The sequence below is a fragment of the Cherax quadricarinatus genome, chromosome 31 (assembly GCF_038502225.1).
Source record: "Cherax quadricarinatus isolate ZL_2023a chromosome 31, ASM3850222v1, whole genome shotgun sequence".
Taxonomy (NCBI): domain Eukaryota; kingdom Metazoa; phylum Arthropoda; class Malacostraca; order Decapoda; family Parastacidae; genus Cherax; species Cherax quadricarinatus.
This window is the reverse complement of record NC_091322.1, coordinates 26776508-26799984: the sequence shown is the minus strand read 5'-3', so window position 1 is coordinate 26799984 and position 23477 is coordinate 26776508. Positions and strand designations below refer to the sequence as shown.

Sequence of the window (23477 nt, the reverse complement as noted above, 5' to 3'; positions counted from 1 at the left end):
TGACTTTCTTACTGCCTCGGAGGCTAGTAAAGGACTCTTAATTCAGGGAATTGACGTTGCTTTTTCCCTTCCTCAGCTCCAACCTGATTTCCCATTCCCCAGGCTTTTTAGGGCTCCAACGGGATTAGTGCTTTTTATAATTTTCATTCGGTCTAGGGACTATTTTAAGGTAAGAGAAAGGCAGGAATTGTCCGCAATTTTATTTGAAGACTGTGTAATATAGGTAAATTAATTGAATGTCAGTATTTACATTATTGTATTGAGTTATGTCCATCGCGTTAGTCACTTGCAGAGTAGGAAATAGGTGTCGAAAATAATATCAGTTATATATCAAAGTTTCTCTCAAGAGTTATAGCCCTGGTCTTTTATCCTCCTCCAGGGTAGGGGTGATTGATGTAGCTCAGAGCAATGAACATCCTCACTTGACTGTAACTGAGGGTTAGAGTGCACTCATCCGCGAAGGCATGAAGTTACGCTTGTTGAAGTAGATGTTTCATAACAAGAGACGAAACACGCTTCATATACAGCTTCAAGAGCAGGTGTTATAAGGCCCTAGAGGCCAGAAATCGGTAATGCCGATCAATGCTGGAATCATACGATTGCAAAAAATATTACCTCAAAAACGAAACGCTTAAAACGCCAAGACCAACAATAGCTACCTCCATTTCATTAGGCAGTGTATCGCCCCTACGGGTTTTGCGCTTCCTAGTCAGTATTATAATATAATTATTATTTTCTTCAAGCCTTGAATGTGACAATCAGCTGCCTGACGACAGTGATACTCAAACCAAGGCTGATCTGAAGGCTTGGCCACATAGTCCCCATGAGGCACGGACTCTGTGGTCTTTATTACTTTATCTGGGATAAAGCAACACTAGGCTCCTAGTAGCGTTTACACGTACACACATTCTCAGTTTCGTATATTATTTTTCCCCGTGAATCTAGAGTTCATCCTTCTCTGGTATATCACTCTCCTGCTCGTCCACACTGCCACGGTATTTCAATAAAGAGCTAAGTCCGTAATATCCACTGCAGCTTGATACATCCTAGCCGATTTAAGGCTTTATTAAGGTCTCCCTCGGATGGGCAGCCAGAAAAATGTCAGCAAAAGTGTACCTTGACTGATGTTTTTTCTTCTCGTCTCCATTAGGAAACCGAGTCTTTTTTTTCTGATATATAAGATGGAGGACCGTTAGTCGCTGTGCCAGCGAAACATTAACGAATAGAGTGGTTTCGTTCAGCAAAAGTGCCCGTGTTTTGATGTTATCACGACAGTTATCCTAGTTGTGTTATCTTTGAAGAGGCAGCCTGGAGGGTTGTGGCGGAGTGTACCGACTCTTGCTTCATCAAGTGAAGCGTAGTGCTGTACCCCTCTTTTTGGATGTCATTAATAGCTGGAATGAGGATGTATAGATTGTGTATGTCATTTATGAATGATATTGGGAAAGAATTAAACAGATCTGGTGGTCTAAGCACATGATAAAAGCGAATACACGCGTGTAACATGTTAATATTGAATATATTTGTTGTCGTCAATTAGTGAGTCATTGTGAAGTGTTATCCAAGGCTGGATAACATTTAAGTGAGAGCGAACATGCCTGTGGTTTCCCCTCCTATAAGATTAGAACAACACGGTACAAGGAAACATTTTAAACAGTGATGTGCTTCTAGGAATTCTAATTGAGTAAACATCCACATAATTGGCCAGCATCTGCACGCACTGACATCGTCAAAAAAAAATGTTTGCGATGACTATTTAGCGGTTTGGTAAGTAGCTGTATTTGGTGTATGTTAATAAGTGCATGACTACTTCCATGACCTCTTTGGATGCGTGTTTGAGGGTCATTACAGCAACATCCGTCCGCCATGGCTACCTACCCTCTGCAGTATGACGTCAGAGTCGGACTGTACGAACCATGTTTCCAAATAAATAGCTCCTAAGTAAAATATTATCTAAAGAATTGATATAATGACACAGATGTGAGAAAGAAGGCAGCTCTTGCTCGTGAGGTTGTTTAATTTAGTTTAGACAGTTAAAGAAGCAAGGATATAGGTGGGTGAAATAGAAAGTGTGGCAACTAGTGTCGCGCACGGGGGTACCCACGCTGCTGGCGCTGATCATCAGTCCAGTTAAGTTTTCCGTGTGAGGAGACGTGTGGGAACTTATCTGGTGTATAATATTCCCACGTATTTGTGTATCGATTATCTGTCGGAAGTTTGAAGCAAAAATACAATTGTGATAATTAAGAATCGTGTTAAACGAACTTCGAGGATATACTGAACCTTACGGTTCTTGCAGTAGACCTACACTGCAATAGACCTATTGGTGGAAAAAATGCCTGGTGGCGGTATCATATAACTGACCTCTCAGCTTTATTCGTAGGTACTAGTGCAGAGCTCTATGGTGTCTTTAAAGCCCAACTCCGTTACATCACTAAAATTTTACTTGCTAGCAAGTGAATTTACAAAGAGTAAAAATATGGTGATGTTTACAAACCTCAAACATTTCTTGAAGGTAATTTATATTCGTTATTTTACTGTATGCATGATTTGAAGTAAGCGGCTTTTGCAGTCGAGAGTAAGTATTGAGATACTGGAATTTATTTATGCCATACAGGATTAGTTACTAGTGACATGGTCCTCAAAACTTATCACATCCAGGCCCCCTGGCCTCGATCTGTACTTAAATATTTCTTTAGACTAAAACAGACAGGATATTTTAGTAGTAAACATTTCGTCCTAATAAAATGTCGATGTTTATGTACTATTGTACGGTTTCTTAAAGACTGCGAAGAACAACTTAGTAAATCACTATTTAGCCCATCCAGCAAATTAATGCAGACTGGTATACATATTTCAACAGCGAAAGGTAGGTAACAACCTCCAAATTGCTAAGCTGTCAGCCTGACCTCCCTAGCAGGAATTATGGAATCAGTAATAACAATGGTGAAAGGCATAACTGTGTTTATATCTATTTCAGTAATATTTTTGATAAAAGTCCTACACAGAAGGCAGATGAAAGTGGCAGCACACGGTATTGGAGGATAGCTTCCCCTGTGGATGAGCCGTGGCTCAATGATAGGCAGCAGAATCTTTTAGAACAAGCAAAGCGGCGTGCCTCACGGTGTTCCACCCCATTTTTGTTCATAATCTACGTAAATGACCAAGCTGAGGGAATAACTCAACGACAGAAATAAGCAGGGAAATTCTGAAAGCACTGGGGAGTTACAGAATGGTTTAGATAAGTTAATGCTGACGTCTGACGTCCGGAATGTGTCGGAAATCGATCAGTGTGGATAGTTGTGATGTTTAAATTCCGAGAAAAGAAAATAACCCTATCCGTTATAAATTGAATAATATAGAGTTTTATTAGACACTTTTTTGGTCCACTTGTATTCATTCATATTAGGTATCTTTTTTTTATTTAGTTTAGCATTTTTTTTATATTAGAAGCTTTTATAAATTTTCAGACGATTAACTCTGCATAACGTTTGGAGATCACTATCGCAAACAAAATGCTGAAGAAAAAAGAAGTCACATTTTAAGAACAAGAACAGAAGGGCAACTGCCGTAGGCCTAGTGTCCCATTCAGTGTAAGTCCTACTCACTCATACATTTATCTAACATATTTTACAGCTTTGATTGGCGAACTGATCAACCAGACTATTGCTGTTTGAGGTCCGTAGGTCATCACAGCTTTACTGAACCTGCCCCTCAAGGGAGGTTCCTTGACGCTGGCGAGGGGCTCTTGATCTAGGGAATTGGGCCCCACGTGAACTGTATAATCCTATGGGTTTAGCGCTCCCCCATTATTATTATAATTGACTGAACCTGCACGTCATTCAGGCATTTATTCCATTTTTCTTTTGAAGACTTGTATCTGCATCTTCCAACCTAATATCTAATCAAGACAAAGCTCTCAAAAATGGATTAAAGTTTGATAAATTTAGATTTGGATAGGATTTAGAAAAGCTCTGGTTGGACATTATAGTTCTAGATGCGTGGGAACAAACTGCCAAGTAGCGTCACTTGAGCAGATATACTCAAGGGGAGGAATGGGTTCCTTAATGCTGAAGTGCTCTTGATCGAAGGAATTTGAGCTACACCCCCTTTCTGATCAAACCTGGCTGCCTTATATTCCTCACACACTGTATGATCCCTACGGGTTTAGAGCTGCTTCGTGAATATTATAATAATAATAACAACAATATAATGATAAATTCCCACTACAGGCAGCACACTCCACCAATATTCAAAACTCTAAACCTACTCACCATACAAAACATCCATACTTGTTATTGTACCTACTACATACATAGAACACTTAACTCGGATATAAACCCTCCCCTCAAACGTCTCCTTACCAACCTCAACAGAACACATGACCATAACACAAGGCACAGATCACTCTGATATTCCTCGTGTCCATCTCACACTATGCAAAAACTCAATGCACATAAAAGGCCCAAAAATCTGGAATTCACTACCTGTGAATATAAAAGAAACACTTTATAAATTCAAGTCTCTTCTTAAAAATCACTTACTCACCCACAACCAAATAAATACTGAATAATTGTATCTCATAAATGTTTAACCTGTGACCCAATCAAACTTTGTTATTTTTAATTACATTACCTAACAGAATACTCCATTCTACTGAATGCACAGCAACACAGCAAATGATCATATGACCTGTCTTTGAAATACTCATTTGTGCTTAATTGTTAACTGTTTACAACAATGTTTACCACTGAATATATCATTGCTTAGTTAATCTTTAGTTAATTTTAAGCCTGCCCATAATGCTCTGCATACAAAGGGCTTTGGGATGTTACACTTAACCACTGTATTTCCTTGTACTTCTATGTATCATGTTCAAATAAATAAATAAATAGTAAAGAAGGTTGTTGTGGTGTGGCTAGAGCAGATGTGTGTAGAAAGGTAGCGGGTCACAGGCATATGCCTTGCAGGTGTTGCTGACGTCAGTCACTTCATGCTCTGTAATTGACATTCCTACCCAAGTCTCTACTTCGTGGAACCCGCAGTGTATCTTATTTTTCTTTTACGTCTACCTGATTGTTAGTTTCCAGTCTTATCATGGAAGGGTTTGCAGTGTCGATGTTTTAAGGTCCCGTCAGTGATTGTGGAGTCCCTGTACTTTTACGTAAATCTCGTCATTTTGTTCTTTGTGTTTGTCTTCAGCTTCGTAGAACTGTCATCTACAAACAGCAACTTTGACAACTCTCACACACAAGCTACACCTTACGATACTATCATTCACTTCCTTTACAAATGCATATTTAAACATTAAACAATCATGATGATATCACTCATTTCACTTTTACAGGAAAGTTTTCCCTTTCATCCCTACCTATATATTCGTACATCAGCCTCACTTTCATGGAAAAACTTTTTTACACTGAGTGATACTCGTATTTCAGTATCAAACTTCCCTGTGATACAAACCACATAAGTTAATCACTTTCAGCTGAAAATCTGAGCATTTTATGTCAGTGAATATGGCCACATGTCGGCGAATATTGCCCACATATTCCATATAATTTGAGTTATTAGACGAAATTTTTTCCGTTCATGCAAGTCTGTCGAGCAAGCCCTGGCTTAGTCCTCCTTACAGTGGAGGACACACTTATTATACCACCCCTTCCCATTTTATTAGTAGGAAAATTTTTTAACCTCCCAACCATTAACCTCCCAACTATTAAGAATGCCCAGGGCATTCTTAATAGTTACTTTGCAGAAAATTGCATACTCGTGATACGCCTCTTCGTTGTAAAACATGATTGGTATCTAGAAAGTAGAGATGGTTTTGTACTGAACCAAAGGAACACTTCAATTGGCATTCGTGTACATTGCCTAGTTTTTTTATATATCTTTCTGAAGTATTTGTATCATTGGCACTATTTAGCAGTTTGTTCCACTTGCATATATTACTGCCACCGTTACCCTAATTTATTTATGATGTCTGTGGACAGAGGCTCGGGTCTCCACCACACATTGCGCTAAATAAAGTACTGGTTTAGCGCTCACGGAAAAAATATCTTCCCAATTTAAACCCATTTTCAGTGCATTATTTATATCCTCTGTTTTTTGGCCTTTTGTACACCTCGGTTATATCACTTCTTCGCCCTTTAAAGAGTAAGTACTCTTTGCTTTTTATTTATTAATAAAAATACTTTATATCGTCGGTCAATTTTGTTATCGTATGTTTTCAAGATAATTTTGTGATCCGGCTTTATAATGTTGATTAGATGTCGCTCAGTATAATGTGAGTGAAGTGTAGCGGCTATAACTCTTTTTTTAATTTCACTTCATAATGTTCGGTACATTAATTCCCCCCCTCCCCCCCACTGACGTCCGTCAGTCTCTGCTGCTTGACCAGACTCTGCATAATTACCAGACTCAGGACTCTAACCTTCGACGCTGGAATAGTCTGCAGCCACCACGTCGCCAGCTCTACTAATATAATTAATCAACACAAAATGAAAGTGGCTAGTTACTGTCTAACACAATTCGCCAACGACAGGTTATGCTAGTCATGTAATTCGTCTGTCTTATCAAACACTGTGTTGTGCTGTTACCATTCACAGTTTTAATTATTCGTGCTTCTGGTTAGTGGTTAAATTACATAAATTTATTTAGCCCATCTTAAAATTACTTATTGTTTAGGCTAAATTGTTTCTCGGGAGTGTGAAGCAGCCTAGGTCGCTCAGAATACACTATCAGATGATTTTTTCCAAGGCAAATGTTTGTAAACGAACCACAGAATGGTGGTGCTTTTTTTTTCTTAGTGTTCGTCCAGTTTTTCGAGATTCCCACTGGAAATTTTTGACACGAAACCCCTTCGCTTCCTTCAGTAGATGAATGATATAAACGTCCAATAGCAGTGCTCTTTCGCGGTTTATCTACTTTCAGATAGTTTAAATTTATATAATGACACATACAGATCTGAAAATAGAACAGTAAGGCACTTCGGTGAGATAGTTTGCTTCAAAACCCCTTTGTTGTGTTACGAAGAGTAAATGTCAACCTCGTGATATCCAGAGTGAATGTCAACCTCGTATCCGCTAGTCGCTGTTAGATAATGTGATGGCAGTCAAGGCAGGAGTGTACTTCACCTAATTTTTACAGATAACGATTCATAGCTCGTATCCCAACTTATCTACTGGCTTTATTCATTCTTGACCTTGGATCGCAGGCATGTCTACTCTTAAAACTGCATAGCGTTTTCTTCCACCACCTAACCTTCAAGTGTGTTCCACTTACCACCCTAAAGTTGAAAAGGTACGTCCCTAATAAGGTCCAATATACAGATTCATCATCGAGAAGTTTGTAGGTACGTGTGAGCAACACTGGTGTGATCTATATTGGTTTAGCACCTCAGCAGACCTACTTGTCCATTCTTGGCAGGTTCAACACCCGCTCATATACATATTCAAACCTATTTTTTAAAGCTGCCCAAAGTTCTGGTTTTTGCAGCATTACCTGGGAGTTCGTTCCACTTACCCATAACTCTGCCAAACCACTGCTTTCCTATATTCTTTCTGAATATAAACAAAACTTGTATTCATTGCTGTGACCTCTGTTGTGGTTAAATGTTTTCAGCATCTTATTTATATCCCCTTTATTTGTTTTTGTTTTCCATTTGTGCATTTCGATCATATCTCCCCTAAGAGTGCAAATTCACTGCCTTTGGTTTATTTTCGCAGGAAAGATTTCTGATACAAGGGATCAACTTCACCATCCTTCTCTGTATGTTTTCCGGTGCATTTATGTCCACTCTGTTAGGTTGCTTAGTTCTGGTTACCATTAATGCAAATAAGGACTTGTTTATATTTTTTTGTTTTATCGCTAACACTTTGTTCTCGGCTTCAGATTGTTGCTAACCAGAACTCATAAACCTTTTTTTTTTCACTGGATTTGATTGAGATCTAAATTATATATATGCATAGTTTATACTTACCCTAATTACTTTCTTTCCGCCATAATTAGAACTTGACATTTATTTAGGGTAAGCTACATGATAATCTGCCTATGCTGATCATCATGTAGCTTTTGTGTGTCTTCATCAGAATTGATTTGATAGCCTATTTTTGTGTCATTGATAAACTTGCTAATGTTGCTATAATAATTATAGCAATAATACAAGTCATGTATAAATAAACAAGTGGACGGGAGGTTCGAATTGTGGTCTTCTGCTCAAAAAAGTTGTAATGAATTTCTAAAGAAGGTTCAGCATGGGCTTTATAAACCTAGGGTGGGACCCGAGGGGTCATACACTTTTTTTTATAAAAGAAAGAGAATAATTGGGAAGCACTAAACCCAAGGTCATACTGCGTCCAGGGAATGAATGGGAGGCAGATTAGATCGAATGAGGGAGAGAGTATGTCCAAGTCCTTGGACCAAGAGCCCCTCACTGGCATCAAGATACCTTCCTTGAGGTGATTCATTCTTCCTCCTGTATGTGTGTGTGTATGTATACATACATACATTATATATATATATATATATATATATTATATATATATATATATATATATATATATATATATATATATATATATATATATATATATATATATATTATATATATATATATTATATATATATATATATATATTATATATATATATATATATATATATTTATATATATATATATATATATATATATATATATATATGCCGTTTAGTGCCCCACCAATTTCAAGTTCCGCCGCTCGCTACTCCCCCACCCTCATCCCCCATGCATCCATGCTGCCCTTCACCCGTCACCCCACAGCTGGCGCCTTCCCACCCCCACGATATCAGCAATGTCACAAGTAGCCGCGGGTTCCCAGGAAAATTCACGACAGAGCCAAAGCTGTCGTTCACGAGGCATCTGCCGGGTGTGCCACAGGGAATGTGCACTCAATCCCACATCTGGCAACATCCGTGCACACAATAGATGTCTAGGCTCCAGGAGAGCTCCAAATGAGAACAACCAACAGCCTCCCCCAGCAGACAGGGCTGACAGCTACCGTGACTTCACCTCTACAGAGGACCTCAAATCTGCAATCAAATTAACATCCACCAGGACTCTGACACACATCCCCAAAGCAGCTCGCCCTCAAGCTGCTAGCAAATTCACTGACCTTCTGAAGAAAGTCAACGATGCTCCGTCAAACAACAGATCCTGGCACAACTTGCTGCTTTTTGGCAATGCCTGTTTGGCTGTCCCACCAAGGAGGGACAAGTCACTAGCAACGCATGTTATTAGGGCAATAAATGCATTCCCAAGGGATGACAACCTCGTCCGTCTCCCCCCTAGGGCGACAAACACCCGCCGGGCAAATGCCAACAACAGGACACCCGACACCTCAAAAATCAGAGCCCAAATTAGCAAAAAAATAGAAGAGGGTAATACTATTGGAGCTTTGAGACTTATAACCAGTGAGGATACCATCGCTCCCAAGGACGTCAGCACGGCACAAGCTCTGAAGGACAAACATCCACCCAGGGCTCCCAGTACCAACATTGACCTCCCTGACATTGCAGCAGGCGAAGAACATCTAACCTTACAGGATGCTGATGTGTATAAAGCTGCTATGTCATTTCCACAGGGTTCAGCAGGAGGTTTCACTGGTTTAAGGCCTCAACACTTAAAACAAATACTCAATCCAGCACTTGGTGAGGTTTCAGAGAGGCTGCTGTCTGAACTCACCAAATTTTCCAACCTGTGCCTGGCTGGCGGTGTCCCAGAGGCCATCAGACCCTTTTTCTTTGGTGCCTCATTGTGTGCCCTCCGCAAAAAGGATGGCGGAATCAGGCCCATTGCAGTGGGTAACACCCTTCGGCACCTAGTCGCCAAGGCTGCAGTAAGAAGGGTGAGTCAAGAGGCTGCTGCAATGCTGAAACCAACTCAGCTCGGTTTCGGCGTTCAACAGGGCTGTGAAGCAGCTGCCCACGCAGCACGAGTATATATCAAAAACATGTCCTATGAAAAAGCCTTGGTCAAATTGGACTTTGCCAATGCTTTCAACTCAGTCAGAAGGGATGCTGCTCTCCAAGCAGTTTATAGAAACTTCCCTTCCCTTTATCCCTTCATAGAATCGTGTTATAGTGTGACTTCAAAACTATTGTTTGGGGACCATGAAATTGACTCGTGTGAGGGCGTGCAACAGGGGGACCCTCTCGCCCCCTTTCTATTTTGTTTGGTCATCAAGGAAGTCACGGAGGCACTCTCCAGCGAGCTCAATATCTGGTTCCTGGACGACGGTACCCTGGCTGGCACAACAGAGTCTCTCCTGGAGGACATCAGTAAAATTAAAGACATGGGAGAAAGCCTGGGCCTTTCTTTAAACCCCTCCAAATGTGAAATAGTTTCTACCAATCAACAGTTGATACAGAATATTAGTACCGTTTTACCAGGAGCACGAGCCATTGATCCAGCCAATAGCACTCTCCTCGGTGCTCCTCTTGGGTCCAATGCCATCGATCTGGTCCTAGGAAAAAAAGTCTCAGACCTCCGGACGATGGAAAGCAGGATGAAAGACATTGACACACACGATGCCTTCTACCTACTCACCAGGTGCCTGTCAACGCCAAAACTTACCTATTTTCTGAGATGCTCCCCAGCCTTCAGCAGTCCAAAACTCAAGGAATATGACTCTCTCCTGAAGGCCATGCTAGAGAGTGTATTGAATCTTTCCCTTGACGATGGACAGTGGTTGCAAGCCTCACTTCCGGTCAGGCTTGGAGGGCTAGGAGTACGCAGATCCTCCCAGATTGCTCTACCAGCTTTCCTATCCTCTTCCATTGCATCAAACGAGTTGATAAGACAAATTCTTCCTGACACCCTCAGTGACTCAGCAGGAATAGAAGACCCTAGCTATGTCAGTGCCATCACCGAATGGGAGACTCTTGCTGCTCCAGCACCAAACCCTAGTGCAGCACTGGCTCACAAACAGTCAAGCTGGGATAGCCCAATTGCTGAAAAGGTGCTTGCCAACATGCTCAGGGCTGCAACATCAGATAGGGAGATTGCCCGTCTCCAGGCTGTGAGTGCACCTCACTCCGGGGACTTCCTCCAAACAGTTCCCATATCGGCAATGGGAACGCGACTCGACCCTAAGACCCTCCGTATTGCAGTGGCTCTGCGCCTTGCTGCCCCAATTCACACAGAATATATGTGTATTTGCGGCGAAGTGCAAGCAGACCAATACGGACTACATGGTCTTAACTGTTCCAAAACCAAGGGCTGGCATGCAAGACACAATGAGGTCAACGACATCATTAAGAGAACCCTTGCTACAGCTGGATGCCCTGCCGAGAGGGAGCCACGATCACTTGCAGCAAACAATACCCACAACCCAGCAAACCGCCCCGACGGGATCACCATCTATCCTTGGAAGAATGGCAAGCTCTTAGCATGGGACTATACCTGTGTGTCCACACTGGCTGACACCTATATCCATCACAGTGTGGGGCGACAGGGAGGAGCTGCTGACCACAGGGAGGAGTACAAGATCAGCAAGTACAGGGACATTAGCCAACAGTATCAATTTGTCCCAGTGGGATCGGAGACCTTGGGATCATGGGGAAAAAATGCCACACGTTTCCTTAAAGAATTGGGTTCCAGACTCATCGACACCACCAGGGACCCAAGGGCAGCCACTTTCATGTTCCAGCGCCTCAGCGTCGCCATCCAGAGGGGAAATGCTTGCTGCATACTTGGCTCACGTCCAGCCTCGGAGGAGCTGGAGGAAATTCATCATCTTTGATACATTGTGCCATTGTATTCATGTTTATGTTTTTTTCTGTAAATGTATTTTGTTTATTAATAAATGTTCACATAGAATTAGAAACATATAGGGGGTGGTAGGAGAAGAAAATATTCAAACAGCTCCGGGGAGAACCTTGAGTTTTCTCTGAGGTACGTTTATTGTCTTCTCTGAGGATGAGGGTCCCCATTCCAGCTATAGAGGTGGTACTTCCCTATATATATATATATGTGTGTATATATATACATATATATATATATATATATATATATATGTATATATATATATGTATACATATAACGAATATTCAAACAGCTCCGGGGAGATCCTTGAGTTTTCCCTGAGGTACGTTTATTGTCTTCACTGAGGATGAGGGTCCCCATTCCAGCTATAGAGGTGGTACTTCTCTATATATATTCTTTATATAATATATATATATATATATATATTTATATATATATATATATATATATATATATATATATATATTATATATATATTTTATTATTATTTTTATTATTACACTGGCCGATTCCCACCAAGGCAGGGTGGCCCGAAAAAGAAAAACTTTCACCATCATTCACTCCATCACTGTCTTGCCAGAAGGGTGCTTTACACTACAGTTTTTAAACTGCAACATTAACACCCCTCCTTCAGAGTGCAGGCACTGTACTTCCCATCTCCAGGACTCAAGTCCTGCCTGCCGGTTTCCCTGAACCCCTTCATAAATGTTACTTTGCTCACACTCCAAAAGCACGTCAAGTATTAAAAAACATTTGTCTCCATTCACTCCTATCAAACACGCTCATGCATACCTGCTGGAAGTCCAAGCCCCTCGCACACAAAACCTCCTTTACCCCCTCTCTCCAACGTTTCCTAGGCCGACCCCTACCCCGCCTTCCTTCCACTACAGACTGATACACTCTTGAAGTCATTCTGTTTCGCTCCATTCTCTCTACATGTCCGAACCACCTCAACAACCCTTCCTCAGCCCTCTGGACAACAGTTTTGGTAATCCCGCACCTCCTCCTACTTCCTCCAAGGACAAAGTTCTTTGTCTCCACAGACTCCTAAGTGCACCACTCACTCTCTCTTTTTCCCTCATCAATTCTATGATTCACCTCATCTTTCATAGACCCATCCGCTGACACGTCCACTCCCAAATATCTGAATACGTTCACCTCCTCCATACTCTCTCCCTCCAATCTGATATTCAATCTTTCATCACCTAATCTTTTTGTTATCCTCATAACCTTACTCTTTCCTGTATTCACCTTTAATTTTCTTCTTTTGCACACCCTACCAAATTCATCAACCAATCTCTGCAACTTCTCTTCAGAATCTCCCAAGAGCACAGTGTCATCAGCAAAGAGCAGCTGTGACAACTCCCACTTTGTGTGTGATTCTTTATCTTTTAACTCCACGCCTCTTGCCAAGACCCTCGCATTTACTTCTCTTACAACCCCATCTATAAATATATTAAACAACCACGGTGACATCACACATCCTTGTCTAAGGCCTACTTTTACTGGGAAAAAATTTCCCTCTTTCCTACATACTCTAACTTGAGCCTCACAACGTGAGATTAAGCAGTTTCAGGGTAAAAGCTTATTTTTTTTTGGGGGGGGGGCCGCTTGTTTGATAATCCATTGGACATTTATGTTTAAGACGAATTGATTAATTTAATTTGCTATATCAGAAAAGACTTTAGAATATATTATTTACATATACTATAACTTTTTTGGTATGTTAATACTCCATATAGTGTTAACTGGCAGGCGCTGCTTTACAGTGCTTCACTTGACGGAGTTTCACAAATACAGCAATTTTCAGTTATACCCATTTTTCATTTATTCAGACTTTCTACAGTAAATGTATTCACCACTCACTGTAAGCTAAAAACGAATATATTTTGTACTGTACGTTTATGTAATTTTTTAGGCCTAGGTTTATTTATAAGTTCACTTAACCCTTAAACGGTCCAAACAGATCGACGTTCAGATTCGTAGTGCTACAAAAGTAGATCTACTTTTTTTACATATTTTCAAATATAACTAAAATGTAGATAAAAGTTTTTTTACGCGTTTTCAAATGTAAAACAAAAAAAGAAGATCTACATTTTTTTATATACGTTCAGATGTTGAAAAAACGTATATAAACGTTTGGACCATTTAATTAAGGGTTAATATATGATAGTGTAAACATTTTATCAGGCATTTACATGAGTTTGAAAATGCCATGATTTACTTTACAGTGACTTCTCGCTCTACAGCAGTAGTCCATAACCTAACCTGCTGTATAAGCGGGGCCCCCTTGTATATGCATATCATGACATCTTCCACCCCCGAGGAAAGTGCCACCCCATATGCCTGTGGTAATATTGTGTCCCTCTTGAATTAATTTCGAATGATGTTGACTTACAGGCGAGCTTGGCTGATGACGGAGGCAGCAGTCTATGTGAGGGTAACCCACGAGCAGTTCGTAGGACCCACAGTGATGTAGGTGGTGTTGGAGGCCGCACTTGTCTCCACTACTCTCGCCAGTTATCCACACCACAACCCATCAAGATCAGACCAGCTCATAGACTTCCACAACACACTGCTTCTTTACATAGGTCTAAAAGGTAAGCAGGAGTTCCTCAGGCAAGTTTGTCTTGTAATGGCTAGTATTGTTCAACATTATTTGTGGTCAGGTTTGTCTAGTAATATACATTCATATCAGTGTTATAATATATATATATATATATATATATATATATATATATATATATATATATATATATATATATATATATATATATATATATACATAGTACCTTTCAGTTTCATGTAAAATCAAGATGAAAATAAGGAGGGAAGACGTGTTAAATTTCAAGTTGTGTAGTTTGTAAAATAATTTCATCGTTGAAAATAGTTGTTGTTTTCAGGGTTATGACGTCATGTGATGAGCCATGCTCCCTGAAGTCATATTTAAACAACGTATATTTTTGTCTTTTACCAATTGGGACAATTGCGTGTGTGCGTGTGTGTGTGTGTGCGTTTACGTGCGTGTACTTATACAGTAGTTAAACGTGGGAGGAGGACTGCATTATTTATTGGACAGTCTTTCTCTACTCGTGCAATACGGATTTTTTTTCCTTAAATGATTTTTCAGACATTTTTATTGCACAATGCAATACATTTCTCATCTTTAGTCATATCCTGTTTAAACTCGTTATATATATATATATATAATATATATATATATATATATATATATATATATATATATATATATATATATATATATATATATATATAATATATTTATATATATTTATATATATTTATATATATATTCAACAAACAGGCCGTATCCCACCGAGGCAGGGTGGCCCAAAAAGAAAAACGAAAGTTTTTTTTTTTTTTAATTTAGTAATTTATACAGGAGAAGGGGTTACTAGCCCCTTGCTCCCGGCATTTTAGTCGCCTCTTACAACACGCATGGCTTACGGAGGAAGAATTCTGTTCCACTTCCCCATGGAGATACGAGGAAAGAAACAAGAACAAGAACTAGAAAGAAAATAGAAAACGCAGACGGGTGTGTGTGTATATATATGCTTGTACATGTATGTGTAGTGTGATCTAAGTGTAAGTAGAAGTAGCAAGACGTAACTGAAATCCTGCGTGTTTATTAGACAGACAGACACCAGCAATCCTACCATCATGTAAAACAATTACAGGCTTTCGTTTTACACTCACTTGGCAGGACGGTAGTACCTCTCTGGGTGGTTGCTGTCTACCAACCTACTACCTTTATATATATATATATATTTATTTATTTCTTGTACTGTTATACATTGTAGCCACCAGAATTTGTATTCAAAATTTAGATATTACAGATACCAGTACCTTTTTCATATACTAATAAGAGAGAGAAATCATTCATTTATATTAACGGGGAAGTACCAGACCATATAGGGTTATAGCAGCTGGGTAATGAGAGCAGTAGTTGTGATCTTTACACCCTTGCAAGTGCAGGGCTCTCCATCTCGGGAATTGGATCTGTGCTCCCCTTCCTGGGATCGAACCTGAATGCTTCCTATTCCCCTAGGCGCTGTATGACCCCTGTTGAGTTTAGAGCTTCCCCATGAATGTAATGATAATGTGGTATGCATAGATCAATTTGACTGTTAGGTCACTTAGATCTCGAACCAATAAGAAAGAACTGACGCTGAATAAGACACAGCACCTGGGTATCTTTATTCTGAAGACGTTTCGCAAACCAGTGGCTTTATCAATTCAGTACAAAGGTTATTGGAATTGTTAAAACAGGAGACAGGGGACGAGGTAATCAATCTCAGTCTAGCTGGGGTTCGCAAGCGTAGTCTTGACTTTATAGCAAGAAACATCCACTCACCTTTATGGTGACCAACATCCACCTAGTAAGCCTCATTGCAGCTAACACCTGTCTAGCAAGCTTTATAGCAACAAACACCTGTCGAAATATTAGGTCAAAGGTGGTGCAATCTACAAAGATCCTATGTCCTGCTCCATGACCTTAGACCTTGATTTTTTTTTAAATGCTTTATTCCAGATAATTGCAGATCTAAATGTCTTATGCAAGAATTGTTGGTTCTTCAGATGTATTTGTTCCTTAACTCTGGTGTTTAGATCTCTGCAAGTCTTGCAATTGGAAACTTAATTGCAATAATTATCAGGAATTTCCTTAAGAATGGCAAAAGAGTCGTAATTGTTGTTGAGTTTGGAGAGAGTTAAGCTGCCACTGGGTTTAGGGTCTTATGAAACTGCATCATAATTCAGAAATCAACAGTTCTTGAGGACTCGCAGCAATGGTTTTAAGTTGGAAAAATTCAGATTCAGGAAGGATATAGGAAAGTACTGGTTTGGTAATAGAGTTGTGGATGAGTGGAACAAACTCCCAAGTACAGTTATAGAGGCCAGAACGTTGTGTAGCTTTAAAAATAGGTTGGATAAATACATGAGTGGATGTGGGTGGGTGTGAGTTGGACCTGATAGCTTGTGCTACCAGGTCGGTTGCCGTGTTCCTCCTTTAAGTCAATGTGACCTGACCTGACTAGGTTGGGTGCATTGGCTTAAGCCGGTAGGAGACTTGGACCTGCCTCGCATGGGCCAGTAGGCCTGCTGCAGTGTTCCTTCGTTCTTATGTTCTTATGATGTAAATAACACTTAGATGCAGCAGATATCTTCTAACGTTTTGTCCAGACAGAGGCTTTATCCAGTCATTACTGACTTTGTAACCCCCTTTGTGGGGTGAATCGTTGTTATTTGTGACAATACATAAACCCTGCACCTAAGTGTCATTTACTCCACCTTACAGTATTTCCATAAACTCCAGTTCTAGGTCATAGTAATGGTTTGGGCAGTCTGGCATGCCGATGGGATGATGCGGCTGATGTCCAGTTTTTCCTTTGATTTTTATGATATATTTTTCTTGCAGTTTATGAAGAAAATGCTGGTGAATTTTAACTGGGAAAAGGAATCCAAGTTAAATATATACTTTTTTCAAGAAACTGGAGATATTTAGTCCTAAATTCCATTATGGATATAACATATTACTGTAAGAAAAAAAAGTGCCCAGTTTTACAAACTCTTCTCCCGCACCACGCATATGCTAGTGTATAAGTATATGAGTGAATGCCTAAACACGTTAAGGCAACCACTGCAAAACTGGCAGGTGATTCCCATAGAGTTAACTCAAAAAAAAAAAAAATTACTATGGAAATAGTCATGCGCCGCTTAACGATGGGGATACGTTCCGGGAAATGCGTCATAGGGGATTTCGTTGTGAAATGTCATGGTGTACACTTGCTCAGCCTCGATGGTATAGCTGATTACACACCTAGGCAATATGGTATAGCCTGGGTGTGTAGCCTGTATGGTATAGCCTAGAAAAGAGTACACTCTAGAATAATGATAAAATGTACAGTAAATACATAAGCCAGTAACATACTTGTTTATTATCATTATCAAGTATTATGTACTGTACATAATTGTATGTGCTGTAGTTTTGTATGACTGGAAGTGCAGTAAGCTTATTTACACTAGCATCACGACAAACACACGAGTAATGTATAACGCTACGACGCCTACGAAGTCACTAGGCAATACTAATTTTTCAGCTCCATTATCTTATGGGACTACTGTCATATATATGATCTGTCCCTGACCGAAACGATAATCAATTTAATATATTGTGGTGTTAGACAAAAATTGTAACAAAAACATAAATTATGTATTACTGTAAACATAAGCTTTGATATCCTATTTTAAACTCTTAAAAACATGTTGCAGGAAAAAAAAATCACAGTATACATATATGAATATGATATAGGTAACAGAGGTGACGACCTGAGGGTCATACCTGAGTTTATATCACATTTTACGAGAGGTCCTAACAGGAAACTGATCTTTATCTTCAGCCTTAAGAGAAGCAAAGGGTCTTCACATTTACGGCGATCAGTCAGTCAACCTTTAGATCTGGACAAGGCCTATGATACTCCAACTTCAACACTACGCAAGTGTAGAAGTCCAACAAATGCTCAGAACACACGACAGAGAAGACCGTCAGCAGGGAACATCCTTAATGATGACAACACAACTTCAGAAGATGAGATTGGAATATCGGATTCTGAAGATTTCAAAACTGATCTGAAGAGAAGTTTAGAAGAGGTAAGTCCCTGCTTTAGTCACTTTATTAACCTCTTCCCTCAAGGGAGGGGCTCTTGATCCAAGGAATTGGATCTAACCTTATCCTTGGATTGAACATAATTGGATAGAAGTTCATTTGTATATCAGTGTCTTTGTATAGTGAGAAATATACTTCAGATCTTGACCTCGTTTAATCCTGTGTTCTTGTTAACTCTGTTATTAGTCATTGTCTCCACTTCAAGGAAATCACTATTTGTATGACACAATTTTCATTGTGTAATCTGTCTTGTGTGTGGCTGAATTTCAAAGCTGAAATAAAAGTTCTTGTATATAGCTTGTGTATCTCTATTAATACCATTTTGAGTTGATACATGTTCCCTAATTCTGTACAAAGAATAATCTAAATAATTGCTTCATCTCACTACCAAGTCCTGTAGTGCAGTACCATAAAAACATTCAACCTCTCATCATTCATACTGTTTGTAGATTAATAATAACTAAGTTGCAAAAACTTGCATTATTTGAGAAAAGCATGAACTTGATTCTTGGCTGTAGAATGGTAATATTGATTTAGTTTTTAATTTATCTTTTATTTGCACTAAATGTTTACTACATATTTATAGTTCATGTAATACATGCTTTTGATTTCCTAACATGTCTGTTATTAAGAATATTTTGTATTAGGTGTATCGAGAATGTTTCACCTTTTCAGGATGACGATATGATTGTTTATGCAGAAGCTCTCTGGGACCATGTAACATTAGACTCTGAGGAGCTTGTGTTCAAGGCTGGTGATTTAATCACTGTGATAGATTCCAGTGATAAAGACTGGTGGTGGGGCCGAATAAGTCACAGGGCTGGATGGTTCCCAGCTGCCTTTGTACGGGTAAGTTTTATTTTTGTTTTGCACTGTTTCTGGAATACACAGAACAGCTTTGGTAATAAATACTTTGCAGTGGTTTCATCAGCTCCTATAGTAACTATTACAACTCCAAGGCAATATTTTTATTGTTTATTTAGTGTACTGTAATATGGTTTACATGTTTTAAAGCAGTTTAAACACTAGGGATTCTGGCTTCAGCAGTTTAAATACCACATAAATAGTTATGATTAAAATGAAACATATACTAATTCAGATTAGGTATTTTGAAAACCCATTTTTAGTACAATAATTAAAAAAGTGATGATGAAACATTCATGCAGCAACTGCAGCTTTATGGATTATCCAAACTCATTTCATTTATTTAATTCATCCTTTTATTTTTAAGCAGTACAGTACTGAATTTGTTATCACATGTTATGCACTATGACTAAATTTTTTAGAACGGCATATATTAACTTTCCTGAACTGCCAGTAGCATAATGTAGTGAATAAAGACGTGCCAATAAAATGTCACCATTTTGGAGCTAATAGTATCTTATTTTCAGATACTTGTAAACCAAGAAGATCATCAGGAGTCCAGAATTCACGATGCACGCATTCTGGGACCAGCAAGAAAGCTCAGCGTTTCAGGCTTATCTCATGATCAGATCCGTACCAATGTTATAAACGAAATCATATCAACAGAGCGTGATTTTGTGAAACACTTGAGGGATGTTGTTAAGGTGATATACATATGTTTTTAGTTTCTCCAAACTTTCATAACCAAAGTTATTTAAATGTTTTCTTAAATATTAATAACACTACACACACTATTGTGATAGTGCTGTTATAATGAAAAAAATATTTTCTTTATACCCAGGGGTACTTGCGACAAGTTCGTAAGAGACCAGATATGTTCAGCGATGACAGAATATCAACCATCTTTGGCAACATGGAGGCTCTGTACCAGTTTCAGAGCAACTTCCTCAGAGAGCTAGAATTATGTATAGATTGGCAAGAGCCCCACAAATCATGTATTGGTGCTACCTTCATTCGAAATGTAAGTTTAAATTTACAAAAAAAAAAAAAAAAGTATTTTTTCGTAAAATAGCGAATATTGTATTGCATTGTAATTACAGCCTCTCCTCACATAGTGATGTATTTGTTTACCGGAACTCTCTGACCAGTATGCATACCTAAATAATGTATGTTAGAGCTGATTTCCTCTATTCTGTTTATTACAATATACATGTACAGTACTCTACTGTATAAACATTTAAAAATGTACTAAAAATGTTATAAATGATGCAGAGGTGACACTAAAACAGTATCAAAGATAGTTGACACAAACCTACTACCATTATAGTATGCTCCTTGCTTAGTGAAGAATTCGTTTACCGACGTGGTCTTAGGAACGGAACTCCGTCCGTAGGTTGGATTCAATGAAGGGGAGGACAAGTCCAATTCCTTGGATCAAAAGCCTCTCACCTACACTGAGGAAGCTTCCTTAAGGGGGGTTTCTTTGTATAAATTGTAACAGGTTTTTTTTTTAACTCATTTTTTTCTTTTTCCAGAGAGAAAAATTTGAGATATACAGTGAATATTGCAATAACCACCCAGCTGCAATGTCATCACTACAGGAGCTCTACCAGGACCAAAAATACATTCATTTCTTTGAGGCTTGTCGACTTCTGCAAGAAATGATTGATATCTCATTGGATGGGTTTCTACTCACCCCTGTTCAGAAAATTTGCAAATACCCTCTTCAACTTCAGGAACTTTTGAAATATACAAAGGTATACACGAGCTTATTGTAAAAATTATGATTATTCTGTACTATTTTGAAGCTCATAATACCATGGTTCAGTCATGGTCATTACACCTGTTGCCCTTGTTCACCTAGTGGTAAATGTGTAACAAAGTGTTAGCCAACTGTTGTGAATGGCACCCTGGAAGGATGCCATTCACAACAGTTGGCATCCTCTTATCAAAACCCAGTCCTACCTAAGGTAGGACTGGGTTTTGAAATGAGCCAGTATAGAGTAACAGCTCTTAGCCTGTAAACCCGTGTGCTAAAAATGTAACAGGCAAACTGCTAAAAAAATTCCCCTCTACCATTACCATGATTTTTTTCAGGTGAAGGCATGCATCATTTTATTTTTCTGCAAATAACTGAAGGAAATCACATGTAGAAATCACAGAATGTGTTCACTATAACTGAAGCTAGGTTTTTTTCTTTTGTATTGGAGAGTAAGGGTGGCCTCTTGTGATGATGCATGAGTGGGTTTTACCATATTTAATTGTTGTTATTATTGTAATCTTTGGAGAGTGTTAATTCCATAGGGGTCAGACAGAACCCCAGTGAGAGGTATCTCACCTAAACTAAGAAATGTGGCATTCTGTTTTATTGGAAATGATTGAAAAGGGTGGTTACACACACACAAGCAAGTTTTTGTTAGAGCTGAAACAGCTATTTTCTTTTGAAATTTCAGTAAAATATTGTGCAAATTACATGCAGTAGTTATGTGCTACTGCAGCTAGTTGTTACACATGGCAGATGCACAATGTAAAATAAACTGGGTTATTGCTTTACAAAATTTTTGTGATTTATAAAGGGGAAAACATCATTGTCATGGACCACTTCTCTGCTTGCCACTAACCAAAATGCTTCAAATTTTCCCATAAAACCACAACATTTGACCTGCATTTTGAGAGAGGTACAGATCAGTACATGGAAAGCTGTTTGGTAAATGTTAAACAACTTTTCTATCAAATTTGTAAGTACAGTAGGGCCCCACTTATACGGCGGGTTAGGTTCCAGGCTACCGCCGTAAAGCGGAAATCGCCGTAAAGTGGAACACCCTTTTTTTCCACTTATAAATGCATACAAACACTAGATAACAAGTTTACACTAACATATATTAAGTTAGCAATAGAACCAGGCATCAAAAAACAATAAAAAGGTACAATACACACATAGTGCACTCATTACTTACCTTAAAATATTTACAGTCTTAATCTAGGGTGAGACAAGTAGTATTTATTGTAAGAAATCAAGTGTGGTATGTATTGTAATAGCCTCACCAGGCCACCCCACCCACACATACTATTCTATGATATTTAAGCATCCCAGAGCGATAAAATGTACATACAGTTCACTCATTACTTACCTTAAAATATTTGTAGTCTTAATATAGGGTCAGGAGTAAGTAAATGAGATAAAACGAATAAATGAGAGAGAGAAAGAATGAATACATGAGAGGGGGCAGGCGCAGTTATGTAAACAAACCAGGGGAAGGTAAGTTTTGTAAACAAACGAAATGTACACGTCTGGTTTGTGTACAAGTTACATTGTGTACAGGTTGTCTCTACATTGATACGGTAGAATTAATAAAGAAGAACACTCCCATTCTCATGTAACATCATTTTGAGAAGAAATGAAGCTCTGAGTGAAGGCAATGGAAATAAGTCACACTGACTTTTTTGGGTTATCCTTGGTTCTCTACACGTATGTTGTTATGTATGATAATCTATGTAACTGTATTTGTGTATACCTGAATAAACTTACTTACATACATACGAAAGGAATAATTTTCTACAGTTACCCCCAGTAACACATTTACTCTTATGTTAGATTAGAGAAAATGTTATTCTTGGCGTCACTTGTACAAGTTATGTGGCTCCCACATCTTATATTTATGTTTATTTATTCTATTGTGGGGTGTATTTATCATCTTTTTATGTTATGTATCGTGTTTATTATATAATTTTGAAAAAAATATCATGGATGGATTAATGAAAATGTGTATATTACCGTAATATACGACATTTAATGAGACTCAGTATTGTTATTATCACCACTTGTGCAAGTCGTCTGCTCACATCTCACATTTGTTTATTTATTCTACTGTGGGGTGTATTTATCTTATTTATATGTTATGCATCGTGTTTATTATATAATTTTGAAAAAAATATCATGGATGGATTAATGAAAATGTGTATATTACCGTAATATACGACATTTAATGAGACTCAGTATTGTTATTATCACCACTTGTGGAAGTCGTCTGCTACACAGCTCACATTTGTTTATTTATTCTACTGTGGGGTGTATTTATCTTATTTATATGTTATGCATCGTGTTTATTATATAATTTTGAAAAAA

The 23477-nt window shown here is 38.7% G+C and overlaps 1 protein-coding gene across 3 annotated transcripts in view; it reads left to right on the top strand.

Annotated features, from left to right (window-relative positions):
• Positions 1-23477, top strand: part of RhoGEF3 (Rho guanine nucleotide exchange factor 3) — a 548785-nt gene that overhangs the window by 512214 nt on the left and 13094 nt on the right. For all 3 annotated transcript variants that reach the window (XM_070090286.1, XM_070090287.1, XM_070090288.1), the window contains 6 exons: positions 14203-14402; positions 18222-18471; positions 19163-19336; positions 19879-20055; positions 20193-20372; positions 20887-21108. In XM_070090286.1, the coding sequence (XP_069946387.1) occupies positions 14203-14402; positions 18222-18471; positions 19163-19336; positions 19879-20055; positions 20193-20372; positions 20887-21108 (1203 nt within the window). The remainder of the gene's footprint in view (positions 1-14202; positions 14403-18221; positions 18472-19162; positions 19337-19878; positions 20056-20192; positions 20373-20886; positions 21109-23477) is intronic.